Source organism: Terrapene carolina, unplaced genomic scaffold (genome assembly GCF_002925995.2).
Source record: "Terrapene carolina triunguis isolate 2854851 unplaced genomic scaffold, T_m_triunguis-2.0 Scaffold96, whole genome shotgun sequence".
Lineage (NCBI taxonomy): Eukaryota > Metazoa > Chordata > Testudines > Emydidae > Terrapene > Terrapene triunguis.
Window position 1 is genome coordinate 7,491,219 of NW_020664447.1, and position 18,485 is coordinate 7,509,703.

Genomic DNA, 18,485 nt, shown 5'->3' on the forward strand with positions numbered 1-18,485 from the left:
TCTCTCTCTCTCTCTCTCTCTCTCTCTCTCTCTCTCTCTCTCTCTCTAAGGCTCGGTCTACACTAACCCCCCAAATCGAACTAAGGTACGCAACTTCAGCTACGTGAATAACGTAGCTGAAGTTCGAAGTACCTTAGTTCGAACTTACCTCGGTCCACACGTGGCAGGCAGGCTCCCCCGTCGACTCCGCGGTACTCCTCTCGTCTAGCTGGAGTACCGCAGTCGACGGCGAGCACTTCCTGGTTCGACTTATCGCGTCCAGACAAGACGCGATAAGTCGAACCCAGAAGTTCGATCGCTCGCCGCCGAACTACCGGGTAAGTGTAGACATACCCTAAGATACTTCTATGGCTCCCGTTACTGTGCTATCCGAGCACCTCAATCTTTTAAACACTCTTTTTCTCTGAGCACCCCTGCGAGGTAGGGAAATATTGTTATCCTCATTTTATAGGTGGTGAACTGAGGCACAGAGAGGCTACGGGTAAATTTTTCAAAAGCACCTGAGGGGATGTCTACACAGCATTTTGGATTGAGCCTCCCAGCCTGGGTCGATAGACTCAGTCTAGCAGGGCTTGAGCAAATGCTCCAAAAACAGCTGTGTAGAAAGTGATTTGAAGTGGTAGCTTGGGCTGGAGCTTGGGGTCAGAGTCTGAGTCTATTGATCTGGACTGGGAGGCTCACTCCAAAATGCTGTGTAGCTAAAACCTAAGTGACTTGGGCACTTAAGTCAGATTCTTTCAGTGGGACTTGGACACCTAAATTAGTCACTTATGAAAAATTTGCCATGCAACTTGCCTGAGGTCATACAGGTAGTTTGTAGTACAGCAGGGACTTGAATCCATGTCTCCCAAGTCCTAGGTTAGTGTCCTAACCACTGGACTATTAGTTAAACGTGATTTAAAACAATACTTTACCTCAAGCCTTTGTCATAAGATTTAGAGCCTTCCATATCTATGGCACTAGTTCAAACCCAGTTCGGGACAGGAACTGAGCATCGCCTGGGGGCTGATCAGTAAAATGCTTTTGGTGATCTTATTTCAGATAACAGCAGAAATGTCTCCACATTAGAAACCTCTACTGCCATAACTGGTACTAACTGTCATTCTTGTTAGAAGTCTGAGCAGAGCGGATTGAATGGGCATATTTATTTATTGGCATTTCTATGGAATTCATCACTGTAATATCTGAGGTCCTCACAAATGTTAATTTAGCCATCAAAACTCTACTGTGAGTCCGGTAATAATTATTATTGCTCCCATTTTACAGATGGGAAAATGAGGCACAGGAAAGATTAATGACTTGCCCAAACTCACATGGGACTGAGGTGGGAATAGAAACCCAGATCTCCTGACTATCTGATCCTGTGCCTTAACCACAAGGAACATCTTTCCTCCTCAAAGCATGGAGAATGACATTCTTCACTTCTAAAAGGAAACCTCCAGGTTAGGGGTTGGGCACATTGGCTGGACAATGTAGGAATCTTGCAATGCTACTGTCTGAATTGCAGGTACAGTGAAGGTTTCAGTATCCAGAACTGTAACTGACACAATTTGTATGTCCATTTAATAGCGTGTAAATCTATCATCTTGCATTTCCCATTTGTTGCTGGGTTGCTTCAGTCATTCCTGGCTGCACTACACAAAAAAACAGTGCAATATTTCTGAAGCAGCCAGATAAGCTGTGCCACAGTGTTCTGTGTTTGCTTTAAACTGTGCAGCTGAAATATACAGAAGAAGAGGGTAGGTCATCTTTTGTTTATAATCCTGTAGTCTGGAGAGATTCTTTCCAAGAAAAATATTGAAGGAAGGACTACTTAAGAAAGTAAAGATAGCATCCACTCTCAGTATAGGTTAACGTTAGGCCAATTTAGAGTACCAATTTACAATGCTATTCTCAATCCTAGATTACAAAAATATAGCACTTGGGAAAGGGAAAATAGCAGACAGTATTTCTTCTTACTGGATGGGTTTTTGTGTGTGTGCGTGTGCACACATGTACCTGTACATATTCAGCTTTATTTGGGACAGTATATTTTGGCATGATTTATTTTAAAATTCCACATAAATAAAAATTATTAGCTATAATTTATACCACTTAAATAACCATTTCATACACTCCATACAGTTGACATCTCACAGCAAACCACCAGAAATTGCAAGAGGACTTTTCAAACCCTACATCCCAGTGTTGCAAAGAAAGGCAAAAGCCAAAGAAACACCTGAAGAAATCCACCGATATGTGCCCCATCACCCACTTCAGAACAGTACTACTGGATCTCCATTGATACATTCTGGAAATGTTACTTCAGTTGCTAATGTATATAAGCATAGAGATGAAAATGGTAACAATGAGGAATATAATGTAGGTAACTTGAATGAGAGTGAAGAATGTACCACCAAAAAAGGGGCCTTCAACAGAAAAAATATAGATTTGTCCTCTCTAGACACAGAAAAAAAAGATGAAAGAAATCCAAGACAGCTGAAAGAACAGCCTGACCTAGAAATAAATGAAATAAAAAAACAGATAAGGAACAAATTAATGCTTGGTGCAGAGCAGCAATCCAAATTACTTGATTTGAACAATGCAGATCTAGGTGGAACAAAACCAGAACATCAAAGCCAAAGAATGCTGGAAATTTCAGAATGGAAGGATGTTGATGGTAATAGGGGAAAAAACATATTCAAGCAATCCAGTCTTTCTGTGCCTCTTCCATTTGCAAATGATACTTTGCCAACTTCGTCAGCAGACACAAAAGATATTCCAAAGAGTCCAGACAGTTCTGTAGAAGAACATCTGTCTAGCCAACCGAAATCACCATTGAGACTAATTGCCAATGCAATAAAGAGATCCATTCTAGAACCTCTTGTGTCTCATCCAGAAAGCATAAAAAAGAACCCAGACAGTAAAGCCAACCCTACTTCAGAACACACCTTTTTCAATTCCCCTAATACTTTTGGCCGCTCTGTACGTTTAAGGAACAGTAACGGTAATAGTGAACATGACGTACAGCTACAAGAATCTAATGGACTGGAAACTAGAAGCTCAGTAACAAACCCACCTAGTCTTTCCTATAGTCTTGAAGAGAAATCTTCATGTGATTCCACAGAGGTATTGCTTCCGGTTTACAGTTTGCACACAGGTCCTTCCAAAGCTGCTGCTAAGCCTGAAAATTCATCTGGTGCAAAGACGGAGGATGTACCCAGACTCCTAGAAAACTTTACTCTTAAAGAAACTCCACTGAGTGCTTCCACTGATGACTTATGTATTTGTAACCAGAAGAACCTTCCTTTTTCATCTCTAAGTCTCAAGAACAAAACTTCCGAGGACATCCTTGGAGATCCTGCACAAATGAATGATATCTGCTCGCTCTTTAGTAACTTGAGGAATAAAGTCAATGAAAGGGAAAAGAACGATTCCTTAAAGTCATCTATGTCCTTCATTAACAACTTTTCCCCAGAAAAAGTGCTAAATAATCCTTCCACTGATGAGGACTCAGGTAAATAGGATTGTTCATTTTAAATAATACAATTTTTTAAAGTTTAATATACATATGCATTAATTATTGTAAACAATTTCTTTGCCTTTTATTTTGTGTGTGTTTATATTGAAGTTATGCTATTTAAGGAAAATTTAAGAAATGTTAATTTTTATTAAGAATATTGATTAAAACTTGGAAGATGATTGAAGCATTTAACAGGAGAAAAATGTACTGCTAACCAAGGATCAGAGGTCCAGGCTCAAGTCTGGTTCTCTGTTCCTTTGGGTTCAGACATGACTGTGATAAGCGCAATGTAAATACTGAGATAGAAAGACAGGTGGGATGGAAAACTTTGTAGAGGCTACCTGAGGAGTAGTGGTTGCCATGATGTTAAATGTTCTGATGGAGGAGGGATCAAGTAGGCTAAGTTAAAAGCCTAGGAGAGGAGGGCAGAAGATCCCACTGTGGGAAAGAGGGAAAATACCAGTTATTTATGTGAACTCATGGCCTGACTGATATTGCTATTGAATGATGTCAACCCAGTTAAGAACATAGGAATTTCCATACTGGACCAGACTTATGGTCTATTTAGTCCAGTATCTTGTCCATGACAGTGGCTGGCAACAGACACTTCAGGAAAAGATGTAAGAAACCTCACAGTGGATAATTATGAAGTAATATGCCTATAGGGGAAACTTTTTTCTAATCCTCAACCTCATTTGTCTTTTGCCCTGAGAATGAAAGCTCGAGTTCCATAAGTATATTGTATGTTGTATAAAAAGCATTGGCTCTTATTAGTGTTACAGTTTTTGCTTTTCAATGTTATTGAATGTCCCTCTATTCTTGTGGTATGAGAGAAGGTAAACATTAGCACCTGGTTAACCGTCTTTACACTATTCATTATTTTGCTGCTCTAGTCACTGATTATGAATAAGGCTATGGTTTTGTCACAGAGGTCACTGAATCTGTGACTTACAAAGACCTCCGTGACTTCAGCCCTGGGAGCTGCTGGGTCCCGCTGCCTCCCGCAGCGACAGGGAGCTGTAAGGTACCCACTCCCCGGCTTGAGGCAGTGGGCCCCCAAGCTCTCAGCCACCATGGGCAGTGGGGATCATCTGTTGCAGCAGACGGGGATCCCCGCAGCTCCCTGCCATGGGGTAACGGGATCATCCCGGCCACTCCACGCCGCGGGGCAAAGGGACCCTGGAGCTCTGAGCCCCCACTGGTGGTGGAGGCCCCAGAGCCCCCAGCCACCCCACAGCTGCGCAGCCCCTTCCCATTTTATCATGGATCTTTTTAGTAAAAGTCAGGGACAGGTCACGGGCTTCTGTGAATTTTTCTTTATTGCCCATGACCTGTCCGTGACTTTTACTAAACATATCCATGACAAAATCTTAGCCTTAATTATGAACAACCATTCTTTTTTGGGAAGCAAGTTAGTTACTCTGCTGCTGCAAGGAACCCTCACAATCCAAGTAAATGCTAATAACAAGGAAATTGGAATATATATCGGTGGCAGAGAGAGATGAACATGAACGGAGTCTGTGAAAGTTTGAATGCTTTCAGGCCTGATCTCATGAGTTGCTGAGCACCCATTGCTCCTGTGGAAGACCCTAGACTAGAGAGCACTCATCACCTTGCAGAACTGAGTCCTTACATTACCAAACATTATAGCCCACTGCTTAGGAGAACAGTAAGTAGTACATCCTTGCATGGATAAATGAGGTGACGGGCAATTGATGCTTTAATGCCTGTGACCCTTTGAGTAGGAACAAATCTGTGAATGCTGAAATGTTACATCATTAAAACATGCTGTTTCAACTGATTTAAACATATCCAGTGTGAGAAATGACTCTGAACTTACATGCGTGGATCAGAGAAATTGATGTGAAAAATGGAAGTACAGTTAAACGAATCAGTGTTTTATTTAAAAATTAATTGTGCTTGTAATAATGGCCTCATTAGGATCCAGAAACTTGATGGTGACATTGCATTTCACTGCTGTTCAAAGAGACAGAGGTTCAGCTGTAGGTTTGAATCTGTTGTCACTAAGGCCAGGGAAAGATGAGCAGCTTGGGAACTTGATGATGCTAGTATTTTGGAAGCTGGGTTAGCTGCATTTCTCTCAGGCTACTGCAGCACATTCACTTACGTTGTTAGTTTTGGTTAAGCTTCCATCCTCTTCCCACTGTGCTTAGTTAGAAGCAAAATGACTGAGCAGACACCTTTTCGATTGGGAGAAATAATAGCATGAGGGAAGGATATGGGAAAGTTCTGACATTATTGCACCAAGACCATGATCTGGAGTGCCTGTTTAGGGAAACTTGCAATATAAACAACCCCAACTTTTCTCAGTTCCCTTTTATTATTGTTCTTGTCCACATGTTATCCCCTGCCTTAACACACTGAGTCTAAAATCAAGATTTTACAAGAAGACTGAGTCTTCCAAAATGTACAAGACTATAGCAATGTAAACGTTCAAGTTATGGCCTCAGAAGTGATATGAAGTTTCTTTAAAACCAGGACAGGAAAGAGAGACTATAGCTACAGTACTATGTATTGACTGGATGTGGTCTCAACATAGCAATAAATATTGGGAGTTGACCCTTCTTGAAAGACAGTTTTGCTTTTAACACATCGAAATTCTCTTTGCGTTTCATGTGTTCTCCTTGGAAGTCCATTATGATTTAAGTAAGTTTGAAATATAAACCTATTGAATCCATAAAATACATTTTGATCCAAACCCGCTTTATTTTGTTAAAACTGATCCAGTGTTTAAATAGGTCCAGCAAAGGGCTAAATTCTGACAGGTGTTGAATCACACTGAAGTCAGGATTTGGTCTTCGATCATCTCCTACTCATGGAAAGCAAGAACCAAGGCTAGAAGTAAGGAAAATCCTCCAAAATATTCCCCTTTTAAAATACAAGAAAAAAATAACTTTATGCTTGGGATGGCCCCTCCGTGCAGAATCAGTTTCACCCTAAGGCCTGTGACCATTGAAGATCCCTTTAATTCCTAAAATAAAGCTTAAGTAGGAGTTAGGTGGTTCAGAGACTTTGTACTTGCCCTCTGCATAGCAGTGAATTTCACCCGTAGTGGGCTCACAAGCACTGAAATCTTTCCGTGTGTTCTCAATGCTCCAGCACTACTGTGGAACTATTCTGACATAGCGATGGAGCTGAAAGAGCAGTCTGGGTCCTTGCATACAAATGAATATACCAAGTATCCCAGTATTCTTTGGAAATCTTATCTCCAGTGCTACACCAGTGAATAGCTTTTGAACTTGCGTAGCTTTTACACATCAGGTAACCAGTATGAGAATTGCTTGTCTGCACCTCTCACAATCAAGCCCTTAGTGTAAACCCTTAGAATTCTTCCTATTCAAACTAGCCTTTGGTATGACTATTGGAACATTCCTTGCTGCAGGGACAGTCCTTATTATAAGCAAAGTTACTTAATAGACCCCTGAGGCAAGAAAGCTTTCTGTCAGATTCTTTCCTACCCACTGCACCCATTACACTGAAACAAGACATTTTTACCTCACACTGGGCTCATTTGTAAGTCCCTAAGGTAGCAAAGGGTATTCACGGACGTAACGGAGTGCACTCACCCCTCGTGAATTCCCCTTTGGCCGAGTGCGCATGCCTGCACACACGCGCTCTCTCTCTGATTGTCCCTCCTCTGGGATAAAGCAACACCCCAGGGCTCCCTCCCTGGAGACAATGTCTTTGCCTTCTTGGGGCTTCCTGGCTACAGCTCTGTAGTTCAGTTCCCCTTCCGGGGTGCCTCACTGTCCAGGCCGCTTCCCCCCAGTGGCTAATGGGGGGTGGGGAAGGGACACGGGCCTGCTGGTTTCTCACCTAAATGAAGACTCCTGGTGTCGTAACATCCTCTTTGAGTGGGTAGGGGAGACTGGGTCCGCCGTCTCCACCAGAGTCTGTTCTAGGGCCCAATGTGGGCAGCTACATCCAACACCATGGGATGCTAAGCTGCTGCCCCCCCATACCCTAGACCACTTCCTACTGCAGTCTCCTTTAGCTTCCCAGAGTAAATCATTTCAATCAAGGCTCTGACCCCCACACTCAGTCACGTACCTCTACTTGGTGGGTTTGCACAGGTCTGTGTTGTCAGGTCTTAGGCAATGAGCTCCTGGGCAGTACTTTCCCCTCCGAGCAGCCACCTGCTCCCTTCCGCTGCCTGCCTCTGAACTGCTCTGCTCCACTTTTTTGCTTCCAGTTTGTGCAGGCTTTGCAGGAGTGGCTGGGCAGAGATGCCTGGGCCCAGAGCTGCTCCTTAACCCCTTGCTCCCCAGTGTGGGCTTTACATACCCCATCACATTTGGGCAAGTCATTCTACGTGCCTCCATTTGTAAAATGGGGATATTCATAAATACCACAAACTATAGAAATGCTCAATATTTTTCATTGTGCACAGGATCACATATTAAACACATTATCACCACTAATTGTGATTGAGTATTTTTATTTGGCCTAAATACCTTTCTGCCTTCAGAAGCCCTGATCAAGAACTTTTCCATGAAGGGGCATTGCTAGTTATCACTTAGTTGCTTGGTGTCTTCTAACAATGCTTATACAATGTCCCTTGAAAGACTGGACTTTTTACAGACCATCTAAATTGATTTCCCAAGCAGAATAAGAGACAGATGCCTGACATTCCAGAATACATAAGGTGACAGGCACTGTTGGGACTATACTATTAATCCATTTTATGTAAGGACACTGACTTCTTCATCCTCTGGTGATGGCCCTTGTCCTAAACCCGTAGGGAAGTGAATGACTCTGCCTCTGTTCCAAAAAGGCAAACAACTCCCAAGTCGGAGTCCCTTGAGAAGGAGACAGGTGCTTTTGTATCACAGAAGGCTGTTTATCCTGTAGACCTTGTAACACTTTTTAATTATTGATGTAACTCAGAGAGGAGGACAGAGGAAGGCAATAATTTATTTCCACTGAAGAAAGAAGAAAGGGAGCATGTAATTGATTGTGTTGCCAACCCCACCAGAAAATTTTGTCAAGCTTAAAAATTTGCATTTTATGGAATTTTATTTCAGTGACAGTGTGATCAGAAGAAAGATACTGGAGATATTTGGTAAAGAACAGAGGAAAAACAAAATCAAGTGAGAGATGATATTTGAATGAGTTAAACCATCAAAAGAAACAAGACTGCAAGCCAGAACCCAGCCCCTAATTCATTCCTTTTTACCCATTCTCACAGCGTGAAGACTGTCTCAGAGAATTTCCCTGGATAACATAAAGCTGGCATAACTGGCTATCCACTGCTGGCCCTACAGTGTTCTAGACATGCCGAGTTAGGCATGACCTTTCTGTACACTGGCAATCATGATCAGCTGATCAGTCCCTAAAGGGCTATTCTAGCAGGTGCAAGTTAGAGCCACTCTGACTTGTACCCTGTCCTCTGCTCTAAAGATGGGGTGGGGAGTGGAAAGCTCCACATTGTTCCCATACATAGAGTACAGCTCAGGCACACTTGGGGATGTGGCCCTGTGTCTTTCAGAATGCTAACTGTAAAGTGGCTTCTTGAGTCTAGACAGCTCCTCTTTTTATGAGTAACTGTTTTTCTTGACCTGTGTAGCTCCTCGAAATCTTATGAAGACCCATTCTGCTCTCAATTAGACCTTTCTAAGCCTGCAACTTCATTAAGGTCAGTGGTTTGGTGTGAAGTCAACGGAGTTATTCCATGATTAACATTGATGTAACTGAGGCTATGTCTACACTAGAGAGCTTACAGCAGCACAGCTGAGAGCTCTCCCATCAATATAATTAAACCACCCCCAATGAGCTGCGGGAGCAGCTCTTCCACCGACATAGCATTTTGCACACTGCCACTTAGGCCAGGGTAACTTTTTTGTTGCTCTGAGGGGCGGTGTTTTTTTCACACCCTGAGCAACATAAATTTTGCCAACCTAAGTGGTAGTGTAGACATGGCCTTATTGCGAGCAGAATTTGGCCCTCTATTGTTGTGCTTGCTACCATTTAGTTACTTTTCTGGAATGAACATGTTTCAGTGACTCCAATTTTAAAGTCTTTTTAGAGACAGAAATTACATCTGCTTTTGAAGGGTTTGGATTCACAGTGAAACAAATGAGAAAAGGAAGGGAAACTTACAGTGAGGGGAATGGGAAGTGATCATATTCCAAATAAAACTTGCATTCATATACTGGATTATAGCAAATCAACAGTTACCTGGCAAACGCTAAGCAAGAAGTCATTGATCCCTTTAAATTGTGTGTACTCCCAAGATGCAGTCCAGTGCAGATGTTAATCATTAACCTGCAGCAGGTTGAAGTGTGGAGACAGATGTTCCTGGAGCAGTTTTATTTCTTTAAACAAAGAGAATAAAGATATGAATTAGACAGATAAATTGAGAAGAACAAAACAGCCAGCTAGAACAAGACTCTGGTGAAATGGGCATAATAAAATTGTTGTAGTTAAATATACATTAATTTGTATCCCTGAATGCATGTTTTTCCCAACGATATCTTTTGAATTTCCCTCACAGTATATTGTTGTGAGGTATGGATTTTCCTGACTTATTATGGGCATTTTAATCAACAGTTCAATGATGTGATAATATTCTTAAGACAGAAAAATAAAAGTGACATTTGTTTAGACATAATTAATGAAATATTTATGTTGCATGAGACTATGTGATAAAACCTTGTTCTCTTAGTCCATTTGCTTCTGATTACATTTGTGATTTTTTTATATGACCAGACATTCTGACGCCAGCTATTTTACACTGAGCAGATGTCATGTAGTAAAAATGGGTGCCAGATGCTAGAAGCCACAAGGGTAATTTGTTTAAGAGCTGGCTCAGACTTTTTGCATTCAATTACACCGCATGGTGAGCCTTACACAATCATTTAAGTAATATGGCTAACTTCAGATATGCTTTTTAATAACAAATTTCATTTCTGAATACATTTTGAGCATCATGCTACATAGATGGCGTTTAAGGAATTAATTGATTGATACATAATACTGGTATGTTTAAAAAAGAATTCCAAATAACAAGCAGCAAAGGCTTTGGACAGTGGCCAAAAATTTAATTAACATGATCAGCCAAATTTCCAAATTGCCTTTAGGTGCAACCTAATAAAGCTCAGGGCAGGTGCATTATGCAAGTGGTTAGGGTGAATGTCCATATGTCTCAAGGGAGAATACTTCCTGCTTCACTTTGTTCTTGCATTTTAGGCTCCGAACACCTATCTGTCAAAAAACAAGTGACTACGTGTTGTTGTTCTTCCTCTGATGGTGAATTTGAACACAAGCCTTCAATAGCACTCAAGGTAACCTTTACTTGGAAACAAAAATAAGCTTTCACTGTTGAATTATACTTAAGATTTGTGTGATTTTGATTTTAAAATAGAACAGTTTTGGGGGGTGTTGACATGTAAACGTAGTACTGTAATATATAACGGATTGAACCACATCAGGTCTCTTTCCGAAAGACAGGTACCAGAATTTCTTGTACCTATCAGAACTGCCCTCCCAGGTTATAAGAATTTTGACAGAGATGTATTTCATTTGAATAACAGACATGCTTTACATAAACCACTTTGAAGCTGCATTTCTTAAGTGGTTTTAATATGTAGCCCAACAAACAAACCATTGAAAAAATTAAAACAAACAGATGCAGATTTCCCTTGGGGAAACACCACTTCATTTAAAAAGAACTACAGGCAGATTGCATGGAAAATGTTATATTTATTCTAATCAGAAATATTAAATGAGCCATGCAGTCCCATCACGAAATTATACCCCCAAAATGCCTACTGAATACTGAGCTCAGATAGGTCTAGTTGTGTTTCTGTATCTAATAGGAAATAAGAGAGCTAAAATACCAATGAGGTTTTGCTCTTCATCTCTTACTTGCAGAGAGAGATTCTGTAGGCTGAATGACTCATCAGAGACTTGTTTACCCTTTCTCTGAAAGTGGAGGGGCTTCAGTAAGTAGCATCAGTAGATGGCCTAACTAGAGAGGTTGCTTGATTAGGAGGTGGCATTGTGAGTTGTTGTTTTGTTTTTTAAATTAAACAAGTTAATGTTGGTAGTGTAACCCACACACCTTCTGGGTGTGGTGTTCTGTCCCATCTAGTGGTGGGGAGGGAGAGGAAGAGAGAGAGAGAAAATGAGTCTGCTCTACAGCCTTAGCTAATAGCCTGCTGGCTTTTAGCTTATGCTGTAGAGGCTCATGCACTAAGCACCAGAGGTCCCCGGTTTGATCCCGCCTGCCAATGACCGGGGTCTGTTGGCATTACAGTAGCACGCTGCAACCCAGAAGGATGAACTGAGGTTAAATCAGGCTTGGAATGACCAAAACGTGAAGGGCCCAAAATCCAATAACCTATTTCCACAGGAATCACAACATTTTGAAATACAAGGGTATGACACTTTCGGGCTTACCTGAGGTGTCCAGGGTTTATCCCAGCCCACAGCAGGAAGGAGCTCTGTCGCCTGCCAACCAGGGGAACACTCCCTAGCCACTAGCTGCTGGCAACATAGGCACTCTGCTCCAGGCTCCACAAGACCTACTTTTTCCTCCTGCAGGCTAGCAGTTTACACACACCACTTTGTTACACTGGAGTGCCCAGTCCCCTATCTTCTGGACCCACAATGTACTCCTATCTGCTGCCTCTGTGGAAGCAGTGCAGCCCAGTTCACTGGTTTCACCTCAATTTGACACTCTCCTTAGCACAAGGCACTTAGACTTGTCTATAGTGAAACCAAATTGAAGTTTATTTAACAAAGCTTGAGATACAAATCCAAAAAAACGCAAGTATAACAGTTTGGAGACACAAGGTTACAAATAAAAGAAAACCCTAAAACGCAATCTATAGCCTATACTTATTAGACAGGAAAGTAACTTTTTAATAAGGTATTTCTCACCCAATGGTTAGTCCTTGCAGCACTTGTCCAGTTCAGAAAACTGGAATCCTATCATGAAACCCACCGACAGGCAGAGTTTCTCCTCTGTAATGGATAACAACTTGTTGCCATTTCTTCTGTGCTTATGCAATTACAGGCTATTGTCTCTTAGCCCAGGGGGCCCCCTCTTCAGAGAGCTCTCCTTTGTCTCAAGTCTTCACCTGGTCCAGGCAGTAGACCAAGTGTTGTCTCCATGGATGCCCATTGTTCTCAGCATTGATTGAGTTAGCCATGAGACCCTGCCTCACCTCAGATGACAAGTCTCACTTCAACAGTTTTGCAACTTAATATGCTACATTTTGCATGTCTCTTAAACTATTTCCCATGCAAACATCTGACAATAACCATGACAATCAGCTAGTTCTTAGCTTTCGGCAGAAACCACCCACGATCCCCTTCAGTGAAATATTGAGAAAGTGGTCAGATACAGAGGTAATATACCTGCCTGGGTATGTTTGTGTCAAAAAGGGTAAAGGTGCATTGAGGAAGCAAGGCAGCAAACCAACTAGTGTATTTTTCAAAGGCGCAGATTAATATTTTGAAGGAGTAAGCTGATCTGTTCCATTTGACCCCAATCTTTCCCTCCCAAACTCATCAAAAGATGTGCAAGAAATATCAATTTAATCTTTGCAAAAACTTGGCTTAGAGGGAAGGACTTGAAAAGTAGAAAGGGTGGCCCCTTTCTTCAGTTCTCAAGTTACATTTGTCTTTTGACTGCTGCTCCTCCCACTGCTCCTACCTACAATTCCCCAGCAAACATGTCTCAAACAGACAGTTTAGGAGACATTTCCAGGGTGGCAGAGGCTCTCCCACATGTCCATCCACATGCACTGGCTCACCTACGTGGAATGGAGATGCAGCAAATGCTTCCCCCTCACTTTGATGTTTGAGGCTACAAGCAATGTTATGTAATTTTTTTAATTTATTTTTTTACCAATTATTGGCTCTAACAGTGTTTCAAAGGTTTCCTGGGTATTCTGTGTTGAAGACATCAGTTGTTTGTAAAAGAAAAATGAGTAAGTGATGGTTCAGAGACAGATCTTGTTAAAATCAAACACCAGAAGCTTCAAAGAATAAAGCCCTTTAAATAAACACAACCAAAAACCACAAAGTGTGAGGAGAAAGAACCAGAAAAAGGAACTGAAATAAAAAAAAATAATAATGGTGGATTAAATGAAATACAGAAAACATATAGGTGAAAAAGAACAAAGAAAACAAATACAGGCATGAACTGAACAGGAATGAGTTTCAAGAATTCAAACAGCGGCAGGCACAAAGGGACATACGGTAATGAGCAAAGACTAGCACTAACCTATGTCAGGTGGAATACGGTGTAAATGACAAACGACAGCACAAACCAGTGGCAGTGGCTCAGGCCTGGCATTTCTTGCCCTATTTTGAGTCACATCCACTATTAAATGTATCAATTCATCTCAGTTGGCGCCCAGTGCCAGTTTACATACCAGTTTTGCCTCGTATCTTAAAGATGTTGCCATGCTCCACTGACCAAACTGAAGAGAAACTGAAATGTAGCATTCTCAGAGAACTGGCTTCTAGACTTCTATTTTCTTGTCTATTATGCTCTTATTTCCTGTCTTTCTTTTTCCTTGAGTGGGAAATCATGACTGGTCTTGAAACATTTTCAGATCATATAAGTGAGGAACAAGATTAAACAGTGCATGCCACTCCCTATATGAACCCTTTAACAATTGCTTTGTTTGTACTTCTTGGAGGGCATTGCAGTGGTCAGTGATTTGTGTCCATAAAAATGTTCCCATTGCAACATACCTGTAACTTGAAAAACGAAGGGTGTTGGTTATCACCGGGAAGAGAGGGGACAAAAAAGAAAAGAAAAGGATGCTCTTTAATGGCAATAATTAAGCTGCTTTTGGAGAAGACAAACATTATCCAGTTTCAGATGCTAACGTGATTGTTGCACTGCTTCAAACTACATCAATCTTGTTACATTACAAGCTGCCCAAAGTGAACTGCTGTTGTATAATATGACTGACTTCAGAATTGCATCAGAGTTGATTAATAAACAGAGGGCCAGATCCTCTTCTGGTATAAATTGCCACACTAGCTAGGGATCAAGCCCAGTTGTTTTTGGAAAGCATATTTTTACATATAATATAAAATTTTAACTAACAAAGAAATGATTATTTACACAAAGGAAGTGAATATTTAGTGACGGTCGGATACAGTAAAAAATAGGTCATGTTTTTCATAGGAAGCTGGTACTTTCTGTTCTCTGGTAACCATGATGTTCACCGAAGTTCTTGTGAGATGTGTGGTTATAGGCGTATAGCTGTGTAGCTCTATTGATCCAATTTTCCCTTCATTGACAGAAATAGCTAATGCTTAACTAGGGATGCAGTGAGGGTCTTTCTGATAATGTCTTAATGGCTGAGAATAAACCTAGCTGAGTGAATCAAAAACTACTTAACATTTTCAGCTGGCAAAAGTCTATGAAAATCTAAGATGACTAAGTACAGGGTATTGATTACCTTCTTTTCTCCCCTTACTCTTGTAGGCAAAAAGGACCCTTAGAAGAAGGAGAAAACTAGAAAAGGAAACAAAGCAACTGGTTAAACAAGAGGAGCTGAAAAGACTCCATAAAGCCCAGGTGACAAAGTAAAACTGAGCTCGTGTCACACTTAAGGGTATTTTGTGGGTGGGGGAGAAAAGAGGGTGATGGGGGTGTAGTATGTAGTGTGAGGATATTTGTCCTTTTAAATAATTTGTGAGCCCTCTAGTGATGCTTACTGTGTTTTATGTTGCAGAAGCTCTCGGAAAGCAGTCAGAGCAGCAAGATGTACGCCGCTAGCCTTGCATGTTTATCTATAGTTAGTAAAGATGATTTATTTGGAACCCAACTGTGCCCATGTAGCTCCTTCATACTATTTTTATTGTCCTATAAAAGCAAAAGATGTAACAATTGGTGACGAGGATGAACACCTAACTCAGGAATACAGTGGAATAGAGAGTGACTGCAAAGACCATTGAAATTTAAACAAAAAGGGCCTGCAAGTAAACTGCTAATTTAGAACGGATAAAAAGGAATACTACCCTATTACTATACACTAGAGAGGATTAGGAAAAACAATTTTTTTTCTGTGCCTCAGTTCCCCTACCTGTACAATGGGAATACTAATTCTTCCTTTGTTAATTGTGCAATAAGATGGCCCTCTGTAAAGGCTCTTTTCTCCAGACAAAGCAGAAGGAACTCTAGATTCTGTCCATGGTGACTCATACAGTTGTGCACTTGACCCCTCCTATTGCAAGTATCTGTCATGCAGTGTTTTGTGAGCACACTTCTCAATGAGTTGATCTCAAATGGTGTCTGATTCTAATGTGCCAAAATCACAGGTCATAGTTAACTCTCTTAACACATGTACATATGAGTTGCATTCTCTGTCTGAATTTGCATTGTTCAGGTATTACAGGCTAGATTTTCAAAAGTGCTCAGCTCCCATTTTGGCTCCTAAATGAAGTTCTCAATGGGATCTGCTGGGTGCTGAATTCTTTTTTGAAAATCTGGCCCTACAAATTTATGTGGAGCATCAAAGGCCACTTTTGCCTATTCAGACATACCTTTCTTTGAGGCAGGGACTGTCTCTCACTATATGTTCGTACAGTCTCCGTTTCAACTGGGGCCTCTAGGTGTTACTGTAATACAAAGAGTAAATATGTATATATACAGTGAAACCCCACTATAATGCAATGATTGGGGTCCAAAAAATTCGATCGCGATAAATGCGGGGTCGCGGTATAGCGAAGTTTACCATTTCAAGCCGGTCAGTTTCAAGCTGGTCAATTTCTCTTGAGCAGAAAATGACTTGCCTTTGCGAACTGCCCCTAACAGTAACTGAAAGGGTGCAGCTCCAGCAGTGGGGGCTCTCAGCCATGCAGCGAGAGAGGGAAACACTTGGGGAGAGCAGGGGAGACATGCAAGGGGCAGAGGAAGAGTGAGGAGCAGCTGGGGAGGAGAACGGCTCTTCTCGCCAAAAGGAGAAGCGGCAGTAGAGGGGAAGAGGCAGTGGGGAAGGCACATTCCATTTTTTGTTTTTGTTTTTTTCTTCGGCGGCACTCCAGCCTCATGTTTTTTTTTTTTTTTTTTACTTGGGGCGGCCGGAGCCGCCTTATGATCGCGTTATATCCAAATTCGCATTATCGCGGGGCGCGTTATAGCGGGGTTTCCCTGTAATTAGCATGTGCATATATATTAAGTATTATAATAATATAAATATATATACACTATATAATGAGAAGTGAAATTGAAATCTCTGGAATTTTTAAATGGGTCTCCTCTGCTGATTTATTGTACTTTAAATGAATAGATATTTTGTGCTTGAACCTATTACATTTTTCTCTATATTTTAAATAGAACCTATTACATTTTCTTTACATTTTAGGAAATATTAGACTAACCATTACTGAGAAATCAATGACAAAATAGAAGCAACTACAAAAGAAAAAAATCCACGTGTGCTTAATGTATTTTTTGTAAAACTGAAATAGCAAAAATGAAACTAAACAAGTAAACAAAATCCCTAGGGGGGAGGGGGAAACACATTGTAAGCGTCTTCCCTTATTTTATGGTGGTACAGTAATAAACATTTTTAGAAAGTGCCCAGTGATTTTTGGGTGCCCAACTTTGGACACCTTCACAGGGCCTGAATTTAAGGAAATACTAGGCACCTACCCTTTCAAAATGTGGCCCTTTAAAGGTGTGTCAGATTGGGCAATGGATGCTTTTGAAAATAGTTGGCCTACAACACAGACATGTTTAGAGGGTATGGTCAGGTCAGTTCATCTGAGGGTTACCTGTGTAGTGCCAATTAATGGGAATTCTGGAGCTATATACCCTTTTCTTTTCCATATCAAAAGGTTCTATGAGAAGAAAAAATAGCTGAATTATCCCACTCAATTCAAAATAGTAGACAAACCCTTTAAGTTATTTTAGGTACCAATATGGCTCCCATTACCATAGTGTCTGCGTGCCTCACAATCTTTAATGTATTTACCTTCACAGCAGCCCTGTGAAGTAGGGAGCTGCTGTTATCCCCATTTTACAGATGGGGAACTGAGGCACAGCAAGACGAAGGGCCAGATTTTTAAATGTATGTAAGCACTTAAAGATGCAGATAGATGCCTAGCGGGATTTTTCAAAAGTGCTTTTGAAAATCCCGCGAGGTGCCTATATATCAATGGTAAACCTGGCCCTAAGTGACTTACCCAAGATAACACTGGAAAACTTTAACAGTAACGGGACCTGAACGTGGGTCTCCCAAGTCCCAGGTTAGTGCCCAAACCACTGGGCCATCCTTCCTCTCTGTATTTTAAAGTTGTATTTTTATCTTTTATAATCTTTATAATTCTGCAGGCTATCCAGCGCCAACTGGAAGAAGTGGAGGAAAGACAGAGGGCCCTAGAGATAAATGGTGTTAAACTGGAGAGGGAACTGCGAGGAGAATCAGGTAAATGGGGCAAGAAATTTGTGATTATTTGGTGCCTCTTTAAAAGCAGAGCAGGTTTTACAACTGTTTTAAAAGTACAGGTGGTTGGAAAATTTTCCCTGAAACAATAAATGAGAGAGAAAATTCACCTATTTTTTTTCTATTTGCCAAGCAACTTTAGATGTTATCAGTTGTGAATTTGTAACTATTGGAACTTGAAGCTGAATCTACTTCCCTCCCATTGTTTAAAATCCTGAGCCTGATTTCATCTACACTACAGAATCAGTGATGTTTCTAGGTCCAGTAACTCAGTTACCAAGCCAGCAGCCTATGCTTAGTAACAAGGTCCTTAACAGCTTTTCTCTGAGTGTCAATAATATGATTGCAGTCAGTGACTGAACCGTGGAAATAACTCAGACAAGCCATGTAAAAGGGCAGTGCGTAGTGAGACAGACCTGAACTATGAAATGCTGTTTTCTTATGGACAGGAGATAATTGGGATTTTTCTCTGCTCCAATGAAAGGTTAGGTTTTAATTAGTCCTGACCCAGCTGTGGAGGGGAGTTAGAGGGTATAAGGTCT

At 41.1% G+C, this 18,485-nt stretch overlaps 1 protein-coding gene across 1 annotated transcript in view; it reads left to right on the forward strand.

Moving 5' to 3' along the window:
* Positions 1 to 18,485, forward strand: part of MICALCL (MICAL C-terminal like) — a 55,085-nt gene that overhangs the window by 21,845 nt on the left and 14,755 nt on the right. The window contains exons 5-8 of the mRNA XM_029911542.1: positions 2,125 to 3,496; positions 10,712 to 10,806; positions 14,979 to 15,071; positions 17,832 to 17,925. Coding sequence (XP_029767402.1) covers positions 2,125 to 3,496; positions 10,712 to 10,806; positions 14,979 to 15,071; positions 17,832 to 17,925 — 1,654 coding nt within the window. The remainder of the gene's footprint in view (positions 1 to 2,124; positions 3,497 to 10,711; positions 10,807 to 14,978; positions 15,072 to 17,831; positions 17,926 to 18,485) is intronic.